The 22759-nt window shown below is 47.4% G+C and overlaps 1 protein-coding gene across 1 annotated transcript in view; it reads left to right on the top strand.

The window, feature by feature from the left end:
* Positions 1–22759, top strand: part of LOC129842219 (brain-specific angiogenesis inhibitor 1-associated protein 2-like protein 2) — a 40954-nt gene that overhangs the window by 17680 nt on the left and 515 nt on the right. Inside the window, exons 12-13 of the mRNA XM_055910675.1 lie at positions 22205–22270; positions 22354–22728. Coding sequence (XP_055766650.1) covers positions 22205–22270; positions 22354–22728 — 441 coding nt within the window. The remainder of the gene's footprint in view (positions 1–22204; positions 22271–22353; positions 22729–22759) is intronic.

Consider the following 22759-nt stretch of genomic DNA (forward strand, 5'->3'; position numbering starts at 1 on the left):
AGTGGATAACAGACTATGGTAGGGGACAGTGGATAACAGACTATGGTAGGGGACAGTGGATAACAGACTATGGTAGGGGACAGTGGATAACAGACTATGGTAGGGGACAGTGGATAACAGACTATGGCAGGGGACAGTGGATAACAGACTATGGTAGGGGACAGTGGATAACAGACTATGGTAGGGGACAGTGGTTAGCAGACTATGGTAGGGGACAGTGGATAACAGACTATGGTAGGGGACAGTGGATAACATACTATGGCAGGGGACAGTGGATAACATACTATGGCAGGGGACAGTGGATAACAGACTATGGTAGGGGACAGTAGATAACAGACTATGGTAGGGGACAGTGGATAACAGACTATGGTAGGGGACAGTAGATAACAGACTATGGTAGGGGACAGTGGATAACAGACTATGGTAGGGGACAGTGGATAACAGACTATGGTAGGGGACAGTGGATAACAGACTATGGCAGGAGACAGTAGATAACAGACTATGGTAGGGGACAGTGGATAACATACTATGGTAGGGGACAGTGGATAACAGACTATGGTAGGGGACAGTGGATAACAGACTATGGTAGGGGACAGTGGATAACAGACTATGGTAGGGGACAGTGGATAACAGACTATGGTAGGGGACAGTGGATAACAGACTATGGTAGGGGACAGTGGATAACAGACTATGGTAGGGGACAGTGGATAACAGACTATGGTAGGGGACAGTGGATAACAGACTATGGTAGGGGACAGTGGATAACAGACTATGGTAGGGGACAGTAGATAACAGACTATGGTAGGGGACAGTGGATAACATACTATGGTAGGGGACAGTGGATAACAGACTATGGTAGGGGACAGTGGATAACAGACTATGGTAGGGGACAGTGGATAACAGACTATGGTAGGGGTCAGTGGATAACAGACTATGGTAGGGGACAGTGGATAACAGACTATGGTAGGGGACAGTGGATAACAGACTATGGTAGGGGACAGTAGATAGCAGACTATGGTAGGGGTCAGTAGATAGCAGGCTATGGTAGGGGACAGTAGATAACAGACTATGGTAGGGGACAGTGGATAACAGACTATGGTAGGGGACAGTGGATAACAGACTATGGTAGGGGACAGTGGATAACAGACTATGGTAGGGGTCAGTAGATAACAGACTATGGTAGGGGACAGTAGATAACAGACTATGGTAGGGGACAGTGGATAACAGACTATGGTAGGGGACAGTGGATAACAGACTATGGTAGGGGACAGTGGATAACAGACTATGGTAGGGGACAGTGGATAACAGACTATGGTAGGGGACAGTGGATAACATACTATGGCAGGGGACAGTGGATAACATACTATGGCAGGGGACAGTGGATAACAGACTATGGTAGGGGACAGTAGATAACAGACTATGGTAGGGGACAGTGGATAACAGACTATGGTAGGGGACAGTAGATAACAGACTATGGTAGGGGACAGTGGATAACAGACTATGGTAGGGGACAGTGGATAACAGACTATGGTAGGGGACAGTGGATAACAGACTATGGCAGGAGACAGTAGATAACAGACTATGGTAGGGGACAGTGGATAACATACTATGGTAGGGGACAGTGGATAACAGACTATGGTAGGGGACAGTGGATAACAGACTATGGTAGGGGACAGTGGATAACAGACTATGGTAGGGGACAGTGGATAACAGACTATGGTAGGGGACAGTGGATAACAGACTATGGTAGGGGACAGTGGATAACAGACTATGGTAGGGGACAGTGGATAACAGACTATGGTAGGGGACAGTGGATAACAGACTATGGTAGGGGACAGTGGATAACAGACTATGGTAGGGGACAGTAGATAACAGACTATGGTAGGGGACAGTGGATAACATACTATGGTAGGGGACAGTGGATAACAGACTATGGTAGGGGACAGTGGATAACAGACTATGGTAGGGGACAGTGGATAACAGACTATGGTAGGGGTCAGTGGATAACAGACTATGGTAGGGGACAGTGGATAACAGACTATGGTAGGGGACAGTGGATAACAGACTATGGTAGGGGACAGTAGATAGCAGACTATGGTAGGGGTCAGTAGATAGCAGGCTATGGTAGGGGACAGTAGATAACAGACTATGGTAGGGGACAGTGGATAACAGACTATGGTAGGGGACAGTGGATAACAGACTATGGTAGGGGACAGTGGATAACAGACTATGGTAGGGGTCAGTAGATAACAGACTATGGTAGGGGACAGTAGATAACAGACTATGGTAGGGGACAGTGGATAACAGACTATGGTAGGGGACAGTGGATAACAGACTATGGTAGGGGACAGTGGATAACAGACTATGGTAGGGGACAGTGGATAACAGACTATGGTAGGGGACAGTGGATAACAGACTATGGTAGGGGACAGTGGATAACAGACTATGGTAGGGGACAGTGGATAACAGACTATGGTAGGGGACAGTGGATAAAAGACTATGGTAGGGGACAGTGGATAACAGACTATGGTAGGGGACAGTAGATAACAGACTATGGTAGGGGACAGTGGATAACATACTATGGTAGGGGACAGTGGATAACAGACTATGGTAGGGGACAGTGGATAACAGACTATGGTAGGGGACAGTGGATAACAGACTATGGTAGGGGTCAGTGGATAACAGACTATGGTAGGGGACAGTGGATAACAGACTATGGTAGGGGACAGTGGATAACAGACTATGGTAGGGGACAGTGGATAACAGACTATGGTAGGGGACAGTGGATAACAGACTATGGTAGGGGACAGTGGTTAGCAGACTATGGTAGGGGACAGTGGATAACAGACTATGGTAGGGGACAGTGGATAACAGACTATGGTAGGGGACAGTGGATAACAGACTATGGTAGGGGACAGTGGATAACAGACTATGGTAGGGGACAGTGGATAACAGACTATGGCAGGGGACAGTGGATAACAGACTATGGTAGGGGACAGTGGATAACAGACTATGGTAGGGGACAGTGGTTAGCAGACTATGGTAGGGGACAGTGGATAACAGACTATGGTAGGGGACAGTGGATAACATACTATGGCAGGGGACAGTGGATAACATACTATGGCAGGGGACAGTGGATAACAGACTATGGTAGGGGACAGTAGATAACAGACTATGGTAGGGGACAGTGGATAACAGACTATGGTAGGGGACAGTAGATAACAGACTATGGTAGGGGACAGTGGATAACAGACTATGGTAGGGGACAGTGGATAACAGACTATGGTAGGGGACAGTGGATAACAGACTATGGCAGGAGACAGTAGATAACAGACTATGGTAGGGGACAGTGGATAACATACTATGGTAGGGGACAGTGGATAACAGACTATGGTAGGGGACAGTGGATAACAGACTATGGTAGGGGACAGTGGATAACAGACTATGGTAGGGGACAGTGGATAACAGACTATGGTAGGGGACAGTGGATAACAGACTATGGTAGGGGACAGTGGATAACAGACTATGGTAGGGGACAGTGGATAACAGACTATGGTAGGGGACAGTGGATAACAGACTATGGTAGGGGACAGTGGATAACAGACTATGGTAGGGGACAGTAGATAACAGACTATGGTAGGGGACAGTGGATAACATACTATGGTAGGGGACAGTGGATAACAGACTATGGTAGGGGACAGTGGATAACAGACTATGGTAGGGGACAGTGGATAACAGACTATGGTAGGGGTCAGTGGATAACAGACTATGGTAGGGGACAGTGGATAACAGACTATGGTAGGGGACAGTGGATAACAGACTATGGTATGGGACAGTGGATAACAGACTATGGTAGGGGACAGTGGATAACAGACTATGGTAGGGGACAGTGGTTAGCAGACTATGGTAGGGGACAGTGGATAACAGACTATGGTAGGGGACAGTGGATAACAGACTATGGTAGGGGACAGTGGATAACAGACTATGGTAGGGGACAGTGGATAACAGACTATGGTAGGGGACAGTGGATAACAGACTATGGCAGGGGACAGTGGATAACAGACTATGGTAGGGGACAGTGGATAACAGACTATGGTAGGGGACAGTGGTTAGCAGACTATGGTAGGGGACAGTGGATAACAGACTATGGTAGGGGACAGTGGATAACATACTATGGCAGGGGACAGTGGATAACATACTATGGCAGGGGACAGTGGATAACAGACTATGGTAGGGGACAGTAGATAACAGACTATGGTAGGGGACAGTGGATAACAGACTATGGTAGGGGACAGTAGATAACAGACTATGGTAGGGGACAGTGGATAACAGACTATGGTAGGGGACAGTGGATAACAGACTATGGTAGGGGACAGTGGATAACAGACTATGGCAGGAGACAGTAGATAACAGACTATGGTAGGGGACAGTGGATAACATACTATGGTAGGGGACAGTGGATAACAGACTATGGTAAGGGACAGTGGATAACAGACTATGGTAGGGGACAGTGGATAACAGACTATGGTAGGGGACAGTGGATAACAGACTATGTTAGGGGACAGTGGATAACATACTATGGCAGGGGACAGTGGATAACAGACTATGGTAGGGGACAGTGGATAACAGACTATGGTAGGGGACAGTGGATAACAGACTATGTTAGGGGACAGTGGATAACATACTATGGTAGGGGACAGTGGTTAGCAGACTATGGTAGGGGACAGTGGATAACAGACTATGGTAGGGGACAGTGGATAACAGACTATGGTAGGGGACAGTGGATAACAGACTATGGCAGGAGACAGTAGATAACAGACTATGGTAGGGGACAGTGGATAGCAGACTGGTAGGGGACAGTGGATAACAGACTATGGTAGGGGACAGTGGATAACAGACTATGGTAGGGGACAGTGGTTAGCAGACTATGGTAGGGGACAGTGGATAACAGACTATGGTAGGGGACAGTGGATAACAGACTATGGTAAGGGACAGTGGTTAGCAGACTATGGTAGGGGACAGTGGATAACAGATTATGGTAGGGGACAGTGGATAACAGACTATGGTAGGGGACAGTGGTTAGCAGACTATGGTAGGGGACAGTGGATAACAGACTATGGTAGGGGACAGTGGATAACAGACTATGGTAGGGGACAGTGGATAACAGACTATGGTAGGGGACAGTGGATAACAGACTATGGTAGGGGACAGTGGTTAGCAGACTATGGTAGGGGACAGTGGATAACAGACTATGGTAGGGGACAGTGGATAACAGACTATGGTAGGGGACAGTGGTTAGCAGACTATGGTAGGGGACAGTGGATAACAGATTATGGTAGGGGACAGTGGATAACAGACTATGGTAGGGGACAGTGGATAACAGACTATGGTAGGGGACAGTGGATAACAGACTATGGTAGGGGACAGTGGATAACAGACTATGGTAGGGGACAGTGGATAACAGACTATGGTAGGGGACAGTGGATAACAGACTATGGTAGGGGACAGTGGATAACAGACTATGGTAGGGGACAGTGGATAACAGACTATGGTAGGGGTCAGTGGATAACAGACTATGGTAGGGGACAGTGGATAACAGACTATGGTAGGGGACAGTAGATAACAGACTATGGTAGGGGACAGTGGATAACAGACTATGGTAGGGGTCAGTAGATAACAGGCTATGGTAGGGGACAGTAGATAACAGACTATGGTAGGGGACAGTGGATAACAGACTATGGTAGGGGTCAGTAGATAGCAGGCTATGGTAGGGGACAGTGGATAACAGACTATGGTAGGGGACAGTGGATAACAGACTATGGTAGGGGACAGTAGATAGCAGACTATGGTAGGGGTCAGTAGATAGCAGGCTATGGTAGGGGACAGTAGATAACAGACTATGGTAGGGGACAGTGGATAACAGACTATGGTAGGGGACAGTGGATAACAGACTATGGTAGGGGATAGTGGATAACAGACTATGGTAGGGGATAGTGGATAACAGACTATGGTAGGGGACAGTAGATAACAGACTATGGTGGAGGACAGTGGATAACAGACTATGGTAGGGGACAGTGGATAACAGACTATGGTAGGGGATGGTGGATAACAGACTATGGTAGGGGACAGTGGATAACAGACTATGGTAGGGGATAGTGGATAACAGACTATGGTAGGGGATAGTGGATAACAGACTATGGTAGGGGATAGTGGATAACAGACTATGGTAGGGGATAGTGGATAACAGACTATGGTAGGGGACAGTGGTTAGCAGACTATGGTAGGGGACAGTGGTTAACAGACTATGGTAGGGGACAGTGGATAACAGACTATGGTAGGGGACCGTGGATAACAGACTATGGTAGGGGACAGTGGTTAGCAGACTATGGTAGGGGACAGTGGATAACAGACTATGGTAGGGGACAGTGGATAACATACTATGGTAGGGGACAGTGGATAACAGACTATGGTAGGGGACAGTGGATAACAGACTATGGTAGGGGACAGTGGATAACAGACTATGGTAGGGGACAGTAGATAACAGACTATGGTAGGGGACAGTAGATAACAGACTATGGTAGGGGACAGTAGATAACAGACTATGGTAGGGGACAGTGGATAACAGACTATGGTAGGGGACAGTGGATAACAGACTATGGTAGGGGACAGTGGATAACAGACTATGGTAGGGGATAGTGGATAACAGACTATGGTAGGGGATAGTGGATAACAGACTATGGTAGGGGATAGTGGATAACAGACTATGGTAGGGGATAGTGGATAACAGACTATGGTAGGGGACAGTGGTTAGCAGACTATGGTAGGGGACAGTGGTTAACAGACTATGGTAGGGGACAGTGGATAACAGACTATGGTAGGGGACAGTGGATAACAGACTATGGTAGGGGACAGTGGTTAGCAGACTATGGTAGGGGACAGTGGATAACAGACTATGGTAGGGGACAGTGGATAACATACTATGGTAGGGGACAGTGGATAACAGACTATGGTAGGGGACAGTGGATAACAGACTATGGTAGGGGACAGTGGATAACAGACTATGGTAGGGGACAGTAGATAACAGACTATGGTAGGGGACAGTGGTTAGCAGACTATGGTAGGGGACAGTGGATAACAGACTATGGTAGGGGACAGTGGATAACATACTATGGCAGGGGACAGTGGATAACATACTATGGCAGGGGACAGTGGATAACAGACTATGGTAGGGGACAGTAGATAACAGACTATGGTAGGGGACAGTGGATAACAGACTATGGTAGGGGACAGTAGATAACAGACTATGGTAGGGGACAGTGGATAACAGACTATGGTAGGGGACAGTGGATAACAGACTATGGTAGGGGACAGTGGATAACAGACTATGGCAGGAGACAGTAGATAACAGACTATGGTAGGGGACAGTGGATAACATACTATGGTAGGGGACAGTGGATAACAGACTATGGTAAGGGACAGTGGATAACAGACTATGGTAGGGGACAGTGGATAACAGACTATGGTAGGGGACAGTGGATAACAGACTATGTTAGGGGACAGTGGATAACATACTATGGCAGGGGACAGTGGATAACAGACTATGGTAGGGGACAGTGGATAACAGACTATGGTAGGGGACAGTGGATAACAGACTATGTTAGGGGACAGTGGATAACATACTATGGTAGGGGACAGTGGTTAGCAGACTATGGTAGGGGACAGTGGATAACAGACTATGGTAGGGGACAGTGGATAACAGACTATGGTAGGGGACAGTGGATAACAGACTATGGCAGGAGACAGTAGATAACAGACTATGGTAGGGGACAGTGGATAGCAGACTGGTAGGGGACAGTGGATAACAGACTATGGTAGGGGACAGTGGATAACAGACTATGGTAGGGGACAGTGGTTAGCAGACTATGGTAGGGGACAGTGGATAACAGACTATGGTAGGGGACAGTGGATAACAGACTATGGTAGGGGACAGTGGTTAGCAGACTATGGTAGGGGACAGTGGATAACAGATTATGGTAGGGGACAGTGGATAACAGACTATGGTAGGGGACAGTGGTTAGCAGACTATGGTAGGGGACAGTGGATAACAGACTATGGTAGGGGACAGTGGATAACAGACTATGGTAGGGGACAGTGGATAACAGACTATGGTAGGGGACAGTGGATAACAGACTATGGTAGGGGACAGTGGTTAGCAGACTATGGTAGGGGACAGTGGATAACAGACTATGGTAGGGGACAGTGGATAACAGACTATGGTAGGGGACAGTGGTTAGCAGACTATGGTAGGGGACAGTGGATAACAGATTATGGTAGGGGACAGTGGATAACAGACTATGGTAGGGGACAGTGGATAACAGACTATGGTAGGGGACAGTGGATAACAGACTATGGTAGGGGACAGTGGATAACAGACTATGGTAGGGGACAGTGGATAACAGACTATGGTAGGGGACAGTGGATAACAGACTATGGTAGGGGACAGTGGATAACAGACTATGGTAGGGGACAGTGGATAACAGACTATGGTAGGGGTCAGTGGATAACAGACTATGGTAGGGGACAGTGGATAACAGACTATGGTAGGGGACAGTAGATAACAGACTATGGTAGGGGACAGTGGATAACAGACTATGGTAGGGGTCAGTAGATAACAGGCTATGGTAGGGGACAGTAGATAACAGACTATGGTAGGGGACAGTGGATAACAGACTATGGTAGGGGTCAGTAGATAGCAGGCTATGGTAGGGGACAGTGGATAACAGACTATGGTAGGGGACAGTGGATAACAGACTATGGTAGGGGACAGTAGATAGCAGACTATGGTAGGGGTCAGTAGATAGCAGGCTATGGTAGGGGACAGTAGATAACAGACTATGGTAGGGGACAGTGGATAACAGACTATGGTAGGGGACAGTGGATAACAGACTATGGTAGGGGATAGTGGATAACAGACTATGGTAGGGGATAGTGGATAACAGACTATGGTAGGGGACAGTAGATAACAGACTATGGTGGAGGACAGTGGATAACAGACTATGGTAGGGGACAGTGGATAACAGACTATGGTAGGGGATGGTGGATAACAGACTATGGTAGGGGACAGTGGATAACAGACTATGGTAGGGGATAGTGGATAACAGACTATGGTAGGGGATAGTGGATAACAGACTATGGTAGGGGATAGTGGATAACAGACTATGGTAGGGGATAGTGGATAACAGACTATGGTAGGGGACAGTGGTTAGCAGACTATGGTAGGGGACAGTGGTTAACAGACTATGGTAGGGGACAGTGGATAACAGACTATGGTAGGGGACCGTGGATAACAGACTATGGTAGGGGACAGTGGTTAGCAGACTATGGTAGGGGACAGTGGATAACAGACTATGGTAGGGGACAGTGGATAACATACTATGGTAGGGGACAGTGGATAACAGACTATGGTAGGGGACAGTGGATAACAGACTATGGTAGGGGACAGTGGATAACAGACTATGGTAGGGGACAGTAGATAACAGACTATGGTAGGGGACAGTAGATAACAGACTATGGTAGGGGACAGTAGATAACAGACTATGGTAGGGGACAGTGGATAACAGACTATGGTAGGGGACAGTGGATAACAGACTATGGTAGGGGACAGTGGATAACAGACTATGGTAGGGGATAGTGGATAACAGACTATGGTAGGGGATAGTGGATAACAGACTATGGTAGGGGATAGTGGATAACAGACTATGGTAGGGGATAGTGGATAACAGACTATGGTAGGGGACAGTGGTTAGCAGACTATGGTAGGGGACAGTGGTTAACAGACTATGGTAGGGGACAGTGGATAACAGACTATGGTAGGGGACAGTGGATAACAGACTATGGTAGGGGACAGTGGTTAGCAGACTATGGTAGGGGACAGTGGATAACAGACTATGGTAGGGGACAGTGGATAACATACTATGGTAGGGGACAGTGGATAACAGACTATGGTAGGGGACAGTGGATAACAGACTATGGTAGGGGACAGTGGATAACAGACTATGGTAGGGGACAGTAGATAACAGACTATGGTAGGGGACAGTAGATAACAGACTATGGTAGGGGACAGTGGATAACAGACTATGGTAGGGGACAGTGGATAACATACTATGGTAGGGGACAGTGGATAACAGACTATGGTAGGGGACAGTGGATAACAGACTATGGTAGGGGTCAGTAGATAACAGACTATGGTAGGGGACAGTAGATAACAGACTATGGTAGGGGACAGTGGATAACAGACTATGGTAGGGGACAGTGGATAACAGACTATGGTAGGGGACAGTGGATAACAGACTATGGTAGGGGACAGTGGTTAGCAGACTATGGTAGGGGACAGTGGATAACAGACTATGGTAGGGGACAGTGGATAACATACTATGGCAGGGGACAGTGGATAACATACTATGGCAGGGGACAGTGGATAACAGACTATGGTAGGGGACAGTAGATAACAGACTATGGTAGGGGACAGTGGATAACAGACTATGGTAGGGGACAGTAGATAACAGACTATGGTAGGGGACAGTGGATAACAGACTATGGTAGGGGACAGTGGATAACAGACTATGGTAGGGGACAGTGGATAACAGACTATTGCAGGAGACAGTAGATAACAGACTATGGTAGGGGACAGTGGATAACATACTATGGTAGGGGACAGTGGATAACAGACTATGGTAAGGGACAGTGGATAACAGACTATGGTAGGGGACAGTGGATAACAGACTATGGTAGGGGACAGTGGATAACAGACTATGTTAGGGGACAGTGGATAACATACTATGGCAGGGGACAGTGGATAACAGACTATGGTAGGGGACAGTGGATAACAGACTATGGTAGGGGACAGTGGATAACAGACTATGTTATGGGATAGTGGATAACATACTATGGTAGGGGACAGTGGTTAGCAGACTATGGTAGGGGACAGTGGATAACAGACTATGGTAGGGGACAGTGGATAACAGACTATGGTAGGGGACAGTGGATAACAGACTATGGCAGGAGACAGTAGATAACAGACTATGGTAGGGGACAGTGGATAGCAGACTGGTAGGGGACAGTGGATAACAGACTATGGTAGGGGACAGTGGATAACAGACTATGGTAGGGGACAGTGGTTAGCAGACTATGGTAGGGGACAGTGGATAACAGACTATGGTAAGGGACAGTGGATAACAGACTATGGTAGGGGACAGTGGTTAGCAGACTATGGTAGGGGACAGTGGATAACAGATTATGGTAGGGGACAGTGGATAACAGACTATGGTAGGGGACAGTGGTTAGCAGACTATGGTAGGGGACAGTGGATAACACACTATGGTAGGGGACAGTGGATAACAGACTATGGTAGGGGACAGTGGATAACAGACTATGGTAGGGGACAGTGGATAACAGACTATGGTAGGGGACAGTGGTTAGCAGACTATGGTAGGGGACAGTGGATAACAGACTATGGTAGGGGACAGTGGATAACAGACTATGGTAGGGGACAGTGGTTAGCAGACTATGGTAGGGGACAGTGGATAACAGATTATGGTAGGGGACAGTGGATAACAGACTATGGTAGGGGACAGTGGATAACAGACTATGGTAGGGGACAGTGGATAACAGACTATGGTAGGGGACAGTGGATAACAGACTATGGTAGGGGACAGTGGATAACAGACTATGGTAGGGGACAGTGGATAACAGACTATGGTAGGGGACAGTGGATAACAGACTATGGTAGGGGACAGTGGATAACAGACTATGGTAGGGGTCAGTGGATAACAGACTATGGTAGGGGACAGTGGATAACAGACTATGGTAGGGGACAGTAGATAACAGACTATGGTAGGGGACAGTAGATAACAGACTATGGTAGGGGACAGTGGATAACAGACTATGGTAGGGGTCAGTAGATAGCAGGCTATGGTAGGGGACAGTGGATAACAGACTATGGTAGGGGACAGTGGATAACAGACTATGGTAGGGGACAGTAGATAACAGACTATGGTAGGGGTCAGTAGATAGCAGGCTATGGTAGGGGACAGTAGATAACAGACTATGGTAGGGGACAGTGGATAACAGACTATGGTAGGGGACAGTGGATAACAGACTATGGTAGGGGATAGTGGATAACAGACTATGGTAGGGGATAGTGGATAACAGACTATGGTAGGGGACAGTAGATAACAGACTATGGTAGGGGACAGTGGATAACAGACTATGGTAGGGGACAGTGGATAACAGACTATGGTAGGGGATAGTGGATAACAGACTATGGTAGGGGACAGTGGATAACAGACTATGGTAGGGGATAGTGGATAACAGACTATGGTAGGGGATAGTGGATAACAGACTATGGTAGGGGATAGTGGATAACAGACTATGGTAGGGGACAGTGGATAACAGACTATGGTAGGGGACAGTGGTTAGCAGACTATGGTAGGGGACAGTGGATAACAGATTATGGTAGGGGACAGTGGATAACAGACTATGGTAGGGGACAGTGGTTAGCAGACTATGGTAGGGGACAGTGGATAACACACTATGGTAGGGGACAGTGGATAACTGACTATGGTAGGGGACCGTGGATAACAGACTATGGTAGGGGACAGTGGATAACAGACTATGGTAGGGGACAGTGGTTAGCAGACTATGGTAGGGGACAGTGGATAACAGACTATGGTAGGGGACAGTGGATAACAGACTATGGTAGGGGGCAGTGGTTAGCAGACTATGGTAGGGGACAGTGGATAACAGATTATGGTAGGGGACAGTGGATAACAGACTATGGTAGGGGACAGTGGATAACAGACTATGGTAGGGGACAGTGGATAACAGACTATGGTAGGGGACAGTGGATAACAGACTATGGTAGGGGACAGTGGATAACAGACTATGGTAGGGGACAGTGGATAACAGACTATGGTAGGGGACAGTGGATAACAGACTATGGTAGGGGACAGTGGATAACAGACTATGGTAGGGGTCAGTGGATAACAGACTATGGTAGGGGACAGTGGATAACAGACTATGGTAGGGGACAGTAGATAACAGACTATGGTAGGGGACAGTGGATAACAGACTATGGTAGGGGTCAGTAGATAACAGGCTATGGTAGGGGACAGTAGATAACAGACTATGGTAGGGGACAGTGGATAACAGACTATGGTAGGGGATAGTGGATAACAGACTATGGTAGGGGATAGTGGATAACAGACTATGGTAGGGGACAGTAGATAACAGACTATGGTAGGGGACAGTGGATAACAGACTATGGTAGGGGACAGTGGATAACAGACTATGGTAGGGGATAGTGGATAACAGACTATGGTAGGGGACAGTGGATAACAGACTATGGTAGGGGATAGTGGATAACAGACTATGGTAGGGGATAGTGGATAACAGACTATGGTAGGGGATAGTGGATAACAGACTATGGTAGGGGATAGTGGATAACAGACTATGGTAGGGGACAGTGGATAACAGACTATGGTAGGGGACAGTGGATAACAGACTATGGTAGGGGATAGTGGATAACAGACTATGGTAGGGGATAGTGGATAACAGACTATGGTAGGGGACAGTGGATAACAGACTATGGTAGGGGACAGTAGATAACAGACTATGGTAGGGGACAGTGGATAACAGACTATGGTAGGGGACAGTAGATAACAGACTATGGTAGGGGACAGTGGATAACAGACTATGGTAGGGGACAGTGGATAACAGACTATGGTAGGGGACAGTGGATAACAGACTATGGTAGGGAATAGTGGATAACAGACTATGGTAGGGGATAGTGGATAACAGACTATGGTAGGGGACAGTGGATAACAGACTATGGTAGGGGACAGTGGATAACAGACTATGGTAGGGGACAGTAGATAACAGACTATGGTAGGGGTCAGTAGATAGCAGGCTATGGTAGGGGACAGTAGATAACAGACTATGGTAGGGGACAGTGGATAACAGACTATGGTAGGGGACAGTGGATAACAGACTATGGTAGGGGATAGTGGATAACAGACTATGGTAGGGGATAGTGGATAACAGACTATGGTAGGGGACAGTGGATAACAGACTATGGTAGGGGACAGCGGATAACAGACTATGGTAGGGGACAGTGGATAACAGACTATGGTAGGGGACAGTGGATAACAGACTATGGTATGGGATAGTGGATAACAGACTATGGTAGGGGACAGTGGATAACAGACTATGGTAGGGGATAGTGGATAACAGACTATGGTAGGGGATAGTGGATAACAGACTATGGTAGGGGATAGTGGATAACAGACTATGGTAGGGGATAGTGGATAACAGACTATGGTAGGGGACAGTGGATAACAGACTATGGTAGGGGACAGTGGATAACAGACTATGGTAGGGGATAGTGGATAACAGACTATGGTAGGGGATAGTGGATAACAGACTATGGTAGGGGACAGTGGATAACAGACTATGTTAGGGGACAGTAGATAACAGACTATGGTAGGGGCCAGTGGATAACAGACTATGGTAGGGGACAGTAGATAACAGACTATGGTAGGGGACAGTGGATAACAGACTATGGTAGGGGACAGTGGATAACAGACTATGGTAGGGGACAGTGGATAACAGACTATGGTAGGGGATAGTGGATAACAGACTATGGTAGGGGATAGTGGATAACAGACTATGGTAGGGGACAGTGGATAACAGACTATGGTAGGGGACAGTGGATAACAGACTATGGTAGGGGACAGTGGATAACAGACTATGGTAGGGGACAGTGGATAACAGACTATGGTAGGGGACAGTGGATAACAGACTATGGTAGGGGACAGTGGATAACAGACTATGGTAGGGGACAGTGGATAACAGACTATGGTAGGGGACAGTGGATAACAGACTATGGCAGGGGACAGTGGATAACAGACTATGGTATGGGGACAGTAGATAACAGACTATGGTAGGGGATAGTGGATAACAGACTATGGTATGGGGACAGTAGATAACAGACTATGTTAGGGGACAGTGGATAACAGACTATGGTAGGGGACAGTGGATAACATACTATGGTAGGGGACAGTGGATAACAGACTATGGTAGGGGACAGTAGATAACAGACTATGGTAGGGGATAGTGGATAACAGACTATGGTATGGGGACAGTAGATAACAGACTATGTTAGGGGACAGTGGATAACAGACTATGGTAGGGGACAGTGGATAACATACTATGGTAGGGGACAGTGGATAACAGACTATGGTATGGGGACAGTAGATAACAGACTATGTTAGGGGACAGTGGATAACAGACTATGGTAGGGGACAGTTGACAACAGACTATGGTAGGGGACAGTGGATAACAGACTATGGTAGGGGACAGTGGATAACAGACTATGGTAGGGGACAGTGGATAACAGACTATGGTAGGGGACAGTAGATAACAGACTATGGTAGGGGACAGTGGATAACAGACTATGGTAGGGGACAGTGGTTAGCAGACTATGGTAGGGGACAGTGGATAACAGACTATGGTAGGGGACAGTGGATAACAGACTATGGTAAGGGACAGTGGATAACATACTATGGTAGGGGACAGTGGATAACAGACTATGGTAGGGGACAGTGGATAACAGACTATGGTAGGGGACAGTGGATAACAGACTATGGTAGGGGACAGTGGATAACAGACTATGGTAGGGGTCAGTGGATAACATACTATGGTAGGGGACAGTGGATAACAGACTATGGTAGGGGAGAGTGGATAACAGACTATGGTAGGGGACAGTAGATAACAGACTATGGTAGGGGACAGTAGATAACAGACTATGGTAGGGGACAGTGGATAACAGACTATGGTAGGGGACAGTGGATAACAGACTATGGTAGGGGACAGTGGATAACAGACTATGGTATGGGACAGTGGATAACAGACTATGGTAGGGGACAGTGGATAACAGACTATGGTAGGGGACAGTGGATAACAGACTATGGTAGGGGACAGTGGATAACAGACTATGGTAGGGGACAGTGGATAGCAGACTATGGTAGGGGACAGTGGATAGCAGACTATGGTAGGGGACAGTGGATAACAGACTATGGTAGGGGACAGTGGATAACAGACTATGGTAGGGGACAGTGGTTAGCAGACTATGGTAGGGGACAGTGGATAACAGACTATGGTAGGGGACAGTGGATAACAGACTATGGTAGGGGACAGTGGATAACAGACTATGGTATGGGACAGTGGTTAGCAGACTATGGTAGGGGACAGTGGATAACAGACTATGGTAGGGGACAGTGGATAGCAGACTATGGTAGGGGACAGTGGATAACAGACTATGGTAGGGGACAATGGATAACAGACTATGGTAAGGGACAGTGGATAACAGACTATGGCAGGGGACAGTGGATAACAGACTATGGTAGGGGACAGTGGATAACAGACTATGTTAGGGGACAGTGGATAACAGACTATGGTAGGGGACAGTGGATAACAGACTATGTTAGGGGACAGTAGATAACAGACTATGGTAGGGGACAGTGGATAACATACTATGGTAAGGGACAGTGGATAACAGACTATGGTAGGGGACAGTGGATAACAGACTATGTTAGGGGACAGTGGATAACAGACTATGGTAGGGGACAGTGGATAACAGACTATGGTAGGGGACAGTGGATAACAGACTATGGTATGGGACAGTGGATAACAGACTATGGTATGGGACAGTGGATAACAGACTATGGTAGGGGACAGTGGATAACAGACTATGGTAGGGGACAGTGGATAACAGACTATGGTAGGGGACAGTGGATAACAGACTATGGTAGGGGACAGTGGATAGCAGACTATGGTAGGGGACAGTGGATAGCAGACTATGGTAGGGGACAGTGGATAACAGACTATGGTAGGGGACAGTGGATAACAGACTATGGTAGGGGACAGTGGTTAGCAGACTATGGTAGGGGACAGTGGATAACAGACTATGGTAGGGGACAGTGGATAACAGACTATGGTAGGGGACAGTGGATAACAGACTATGGTATGGGACAGTGGTTAGCAGACTATGGTAGGGGACAGTGGATAACAGACTATGGTAGGGGACAGTGGATAGCAGACTATGGTAGGGGACAGTGGATAACAGACTATGGTAGGGGACAATGGATAACAGACTATGGTAAGGGACAGTGGATAACAGACTATGGCAGGGGACAGTGGATAACAGACTATGGTAGGGGACAGTGGATAATAGACTATGGTAGGGGACAGTGGATAGCAGACTATGGTAGGGGACAGTGGATAACATACTATGGTAAGGGACAGTGGATAACAGACTATGGTAGGGGACAGTGGATAACAGACTATGTTAGGGGACAGTAGATAACAGACTATGGTAGGGGACAGTGGATAACATACTATGGTAAGGGACAGTGGATAACATACTATGGTAAGGGACAGTGGATAACAGACTATGGTAGGGGACAGTGGATAACATACTATGGTAAGGGACAGTGGATAACAGACTATGGTAGGGGACAGTGGATAACAGACTATGTTAGGGGACAGTAGATAACAGACTATGGTAGGGGACAGTGGATAACATACTATGGTAAGGGACAGTGGATAACAGACTATGGTAGGGGACAGTGGATAACAGACTATGTTAGGGGACAGTGGATAACAGACTATGGTAGGGGACAGTGGATAATAGACTATGGTAGGGGACAGTGGTTAGCAGACTATGGTAGGGGACAGTGGATAACAGACTATGGTAGGGGACAGTGGTTAGCAGGCTATGGTAGGGGACAGTGGATAACAGACTATGGTAGGGGATAGTGGTTAGCAGGCTATGGTAGGGGACAGTGGATAACAGACTATGGTAGGGGACAGTGGTTAGCAGGCTATGGTAGGGGACAGTGGATAACAGACTATGGTAAGGGACAGTGGATAACAGACTATGGTAGGGGACAGTAGATAACAGACTATGGTAGGGGACAGTGGATAACAGACTATGGTAGGGGACATTTACATTTACATTACATTTAAGTCATTTAGCAGACGCTCTTATCCAGAGCGACTTACAAATTGGACAGTGGTTAGCAGACTATGGTACGGGACAGTGGTTAGCAGACTATGGTAGGGGACAGTGGATAACAGACTATGGTAGGGGATAGTGGATAGCAGGCTATGGCATGGGACAGTGGATATCATACTATGGTAGGGGACAGTGGATAACAGACTATGGCAGGGGACAGTGGATAACAGACTATGGTAGGGGACAGTGGATAACAGACTATGGTAGGGGACAGTGGTTAGCAGATTATGGTAGGGGACAGTGGATAACATACTATGGTAAGGGACAGTAGATAACAGACTATGGTAGGGGACAGTGGATAACAGACTATGGCAGGGGATAGTGGATAACAGACTATGGTAGGGGATAGTGGATAACAGACTATGGTAGGGGACAGTGGATAACAGACTATGGTAAGGGACAGTAGATAACAGACTATGGCAGGGGATAGTGGATAACAGACTATGGTAAGGGACAGTAGATAACAGACTATGGCAGGGGATAGTGGATAACATACTATGGTAAGGGACAGTAGATAACAGACTATGGTAAGGGACAGTAGATAACAGACTATGGCAGGGGATAGTGGATAACAGACTATGGTAGGGGACAGTGGATAACAGACTATGGTAGGGGACAGTGGATAACATACTATGGCAGGGGACAGTGGATAACAGACTATGGTAGGGGACAGTGGATAACAGACTATGGTAGGGGACAGTGGATAACATACTATGGTAGGGGACAGTGGATAACAGACTATGGTAGGGGACAGTGGATAATAGACTATGGTAAGGGACAGTAGATAACAGACTATGGTAGGGGACAGTGGATAACAGACTATGGTAGGGGACAGTGGATAACAGACTATGGTAGGGGACAGTGGATAACAGACTATGGTAGGGGACAGTGGATAACATACTATGGTAAGGGACAGTGGATAACAGACTATGGTAGGGGACAGTGGATAACAGACTATGTTAGGGGACAGTGGATAACATACTATGGTAGGGGACAGTGGATAACATACTATGGTAGGGGACAGTAGATAACAGACTATGGCAGGGGATACTGGATAACAGACTATGGTAGGGGATAGTGGATAACAGACTATGGTAGGGGACAGTGGATAACAGACTATGGTAAGGGACAGTAGATAACAGACTATGGCAGGGGATAGTGGATAACAGACTATGGTAAGGGACAGTAGATAACAGACTATGGCAGGGGATAGTGGATAACATACTATGGTAAGGGACAGTAGATAACAGACTATGGTAAGGGACAGTAGATAACAGACTATGGCAGGGGATAGTGGATAACAGACTATGGTAGGGGACAGTGGATAACAGACTATGGTAGGGGACAGTGGATAACATACTATGGCAGGGGACAGTGGATAACAGACTATGGTAGGGGACAGTGGATAACAGACTATGGTAGGGGACAGTGGATAACATACTATGGTAGGGGACAGTGGATAACAGACTATGGTAGGGGACAGTGGATAACAGACTATGGTAAGGGACAGTAGATAACAGACTATGGTAGGGGACAGTGGATAACAGACTATGGTAGGGGACAGTGGATAACAGACTATGGTAGGGGACAGTGGATAACAGACTATGGTAGGGGACAGTGGATAATAGACTATGGTAGGGGACAGTGGTTAGCAGACTATGGTAGGGGACAGTGGATAACAGACTATGGTAGGGGACAGTGGTTAGCAGGCTATGGTAGGGGACAGTGGATAACAGACTATGGTAGGGGATAGTGGTTAGCAGGCTATGGTAGGGGACAGTGGATAACAGACTATGGTAGGGGACACTGGTTAGCAGGCTATGGTAGGGGACAGTGGATAACAGACTATGGTAAGGGACAGTGGATAACAGACTATGGTAGGGGACAGTAGATAACAGACTATGGTAGGGGACAGTGGATAACAGACTATGGTAGGGGACAGTGGATAGCAGACTATGGTAGGGGACAGTGGATAACAGACTATGGTAGGGGACAGTGGTTAGCAGACTATGGTAGGGGACAGTGGATAACAGACTATGGTAGGGGACAGTGGATAACAGACTATGGTAGGGGACAGTGGTTAGCAGACTATGGTAGGGGACAGTGGTTAGCAGTCTATGGTAGGGGACAGTGGATAACAGACTATGGTAGGGGACAGTGGTTAGCAGACTATGGTAGGGGACAGTGGTTAGCAGACTATGGTAGGGGATAGTGGATAGCAGGCTATGGCATGGGACAGTGGATAACAGACTATGGCAGGGGACAGTGGATAACAGACTATGGTAGGGGACAGTGGATAACAGACTATGGTAGGGGACAGTGGATAACAGACTATGGTAGGGGACAGTGGATAACATACTATGGTAGGGGACAGTGGATAACAGACTAGGGTAGGGGACAGTGGATAACAGACTATGGTAGGGGACAGTGGATAACAGACTATGGCAGGGGACAGTGGATAACAGACTATGGTAGGGGACAGTGGATAACAGACTATGGTAGGGGACAGTGGATAACAGACTATGGTAGGGGACAGTGGATAACAGACTATGGTAGGGGACAGTGGATAACAGACTATGGTAGGGGACAGTGGATAACAGACTATGGTAGGGGACAGTGGATAACAGACTATGGTAGGGGACAGTGGATAACATACTATGGTAGGGGACAGTGGATAGCAGACTATGGTAGGGGACAGTGGATAACAGACTATGGTAGGGGATAGTGGATAACAGACTATGGTAGGGGTCAGTGGATAACAGACTATGGTACTGGACAGTGGATAACATACTATGGTAGGGGACAGTGGATAACAGACTATGGTAGGGGACAGTGGATAGCAGACTATGGTAGGGGACAGTGGATAACAGACTATGGTAGGGGACAGTGGATAACAGACTATGGTAGGGGACAGTGGATAACAGACTATGGTAGGGGACAGTAGATAACAGACTATGGTAGGGGACAGTGGATAACAGACTATGGCAGGGGACAGTGGATAACAGACTATGGTAGGGGACAGTGGATAACAGACTATGGTAGGGGACAGTGGATAACAGACTATGGTAGGGGACAGTGGATAACATACTATGTTAGGGGACAGTGGATAACATACTATGGTAGGGGACAGTGGATAACAGACTATGGTAGGGGACAGTAGATAACAGACTATGTTAGGGGACAGTGGATAACATACTATGGTAGGGGACAGTGGATAACATACTATGGTAGGGGACAGTGGATAACATACTATGGTAGGGGACAGTGGATAACAGACTATGGTAGGGGACAGTGGATAACAGACTATGGTAGGGGACAGTGGATAACATACTATGGTAGGGGTCAGTGGATAACAGACTATGGTAGGGGACAGTGGATAACAGACTATGGTAGGGGACAGTGGATAACAGACTATGGTAGGGGTCAGTAGATAACAGACTATGGTAGGGGACAGTGGATAACAGACTATGGTAGGGGATAGTGGATAACAGACTATGGTAGGGGACAGTGGATAACAGACTATGGTAGGGGACAGTGGATAACAGACTATGGTAGGGGACAGTGGATAACAGACTATGGTAGGGGACAGTGGATAACAGACTATGGTAGGGGACAGTAGATAACAGACTATGGTAGGGGACAGTGGATAACAGACTATGGTAGGGGACAGTGGATAACAGACTATGGTAGGGGACAGTGGATAACAGACTATGGTAGGGGACAGTAGATAACAGACTATGGTAGGGGACAGTGGATAGCAGACTATGGTAAGGGTCAGTGGATAACAGACTATGGTAGGGGACAGTAGATAACAGACTATGGTAGGGGACAGTGGATAGCAGACTATGGTAAGGGTCAGTGGATAACAGCAAGGCCCATTATGATTCATTCCTTTGTTTTTCTGTTTGCTTGTTCCTTTATCCATCCATCCATCCATCATTCATTCCTATGTGGGTAGATGGCTGGCTGGGAAAACAGTGGACTTTATCTATGAACTTGCCTGTTCCAGTATTTAGGCCATTGTTGTGTTTGCTAATATTCCTCTGGTCTCTCTCTCTGTTGTTCCAACAGCCAGGGCTGGTTCCCAGCAGCTTATGTTGCTTCTATTGAGGAGTTCTCTAACCTCTTGGGGTCCAGGTATGTCAATCAATCAATCAATCAATCAATCAATCAATCATTCAATGAATCAATATGATCATATCTGACATTTGACCCTCCAGTGGCACTTCCTTGAGGAGCCACAGCATGAACAACCTATTAGATCCCTCTGACACCTCCATGGACCAATCAGAAAAGGCCTACGGTGATGTCGCGCCCCCTGCCACACCCACTCGCAGGGCCTCCGTCGACTTCCGACCAATCTCTCCCCTCCCTGAGAGGATGGCGGAACCAGAGATTGTGACGAGAACAAATAGCCTGAAGGGCTATAGCGAGCTCCCGCCCCCTCCTCCTCCGCCCCCGCCACCCCCTCAGCCAACAACAGTGCTCCGGAGGGGGTCAGCTGACTTTCGACCAATCCAGCCTACTTTCCCGGAGAGGACAGCAGAGTCATTATCACCCCTTGGAGCTTCTGGAGAAAACCTACTCTTTCCCAGGTAGGAGGTGTGTGTGAGTGTGCGTCAGTGT

The sequence above is a fragment of the Salvelinus fontinalis genome, unplaced genomic scaffold (genome assembly GCF_029448725.1).
Source record: "Salvelinus fontinalis isolate EN_2023a unplaced genomic scaffold, ASM2944872v1 scaffold_0023, whole genome shotgun sequence".
NCBI classification, from domain to species: Eukaryota; Metazoa; Chordata; class Actinopteri; order Salmoniformes; family Salmonidae; genus Salvelinus; species Salvelinus fontinalis.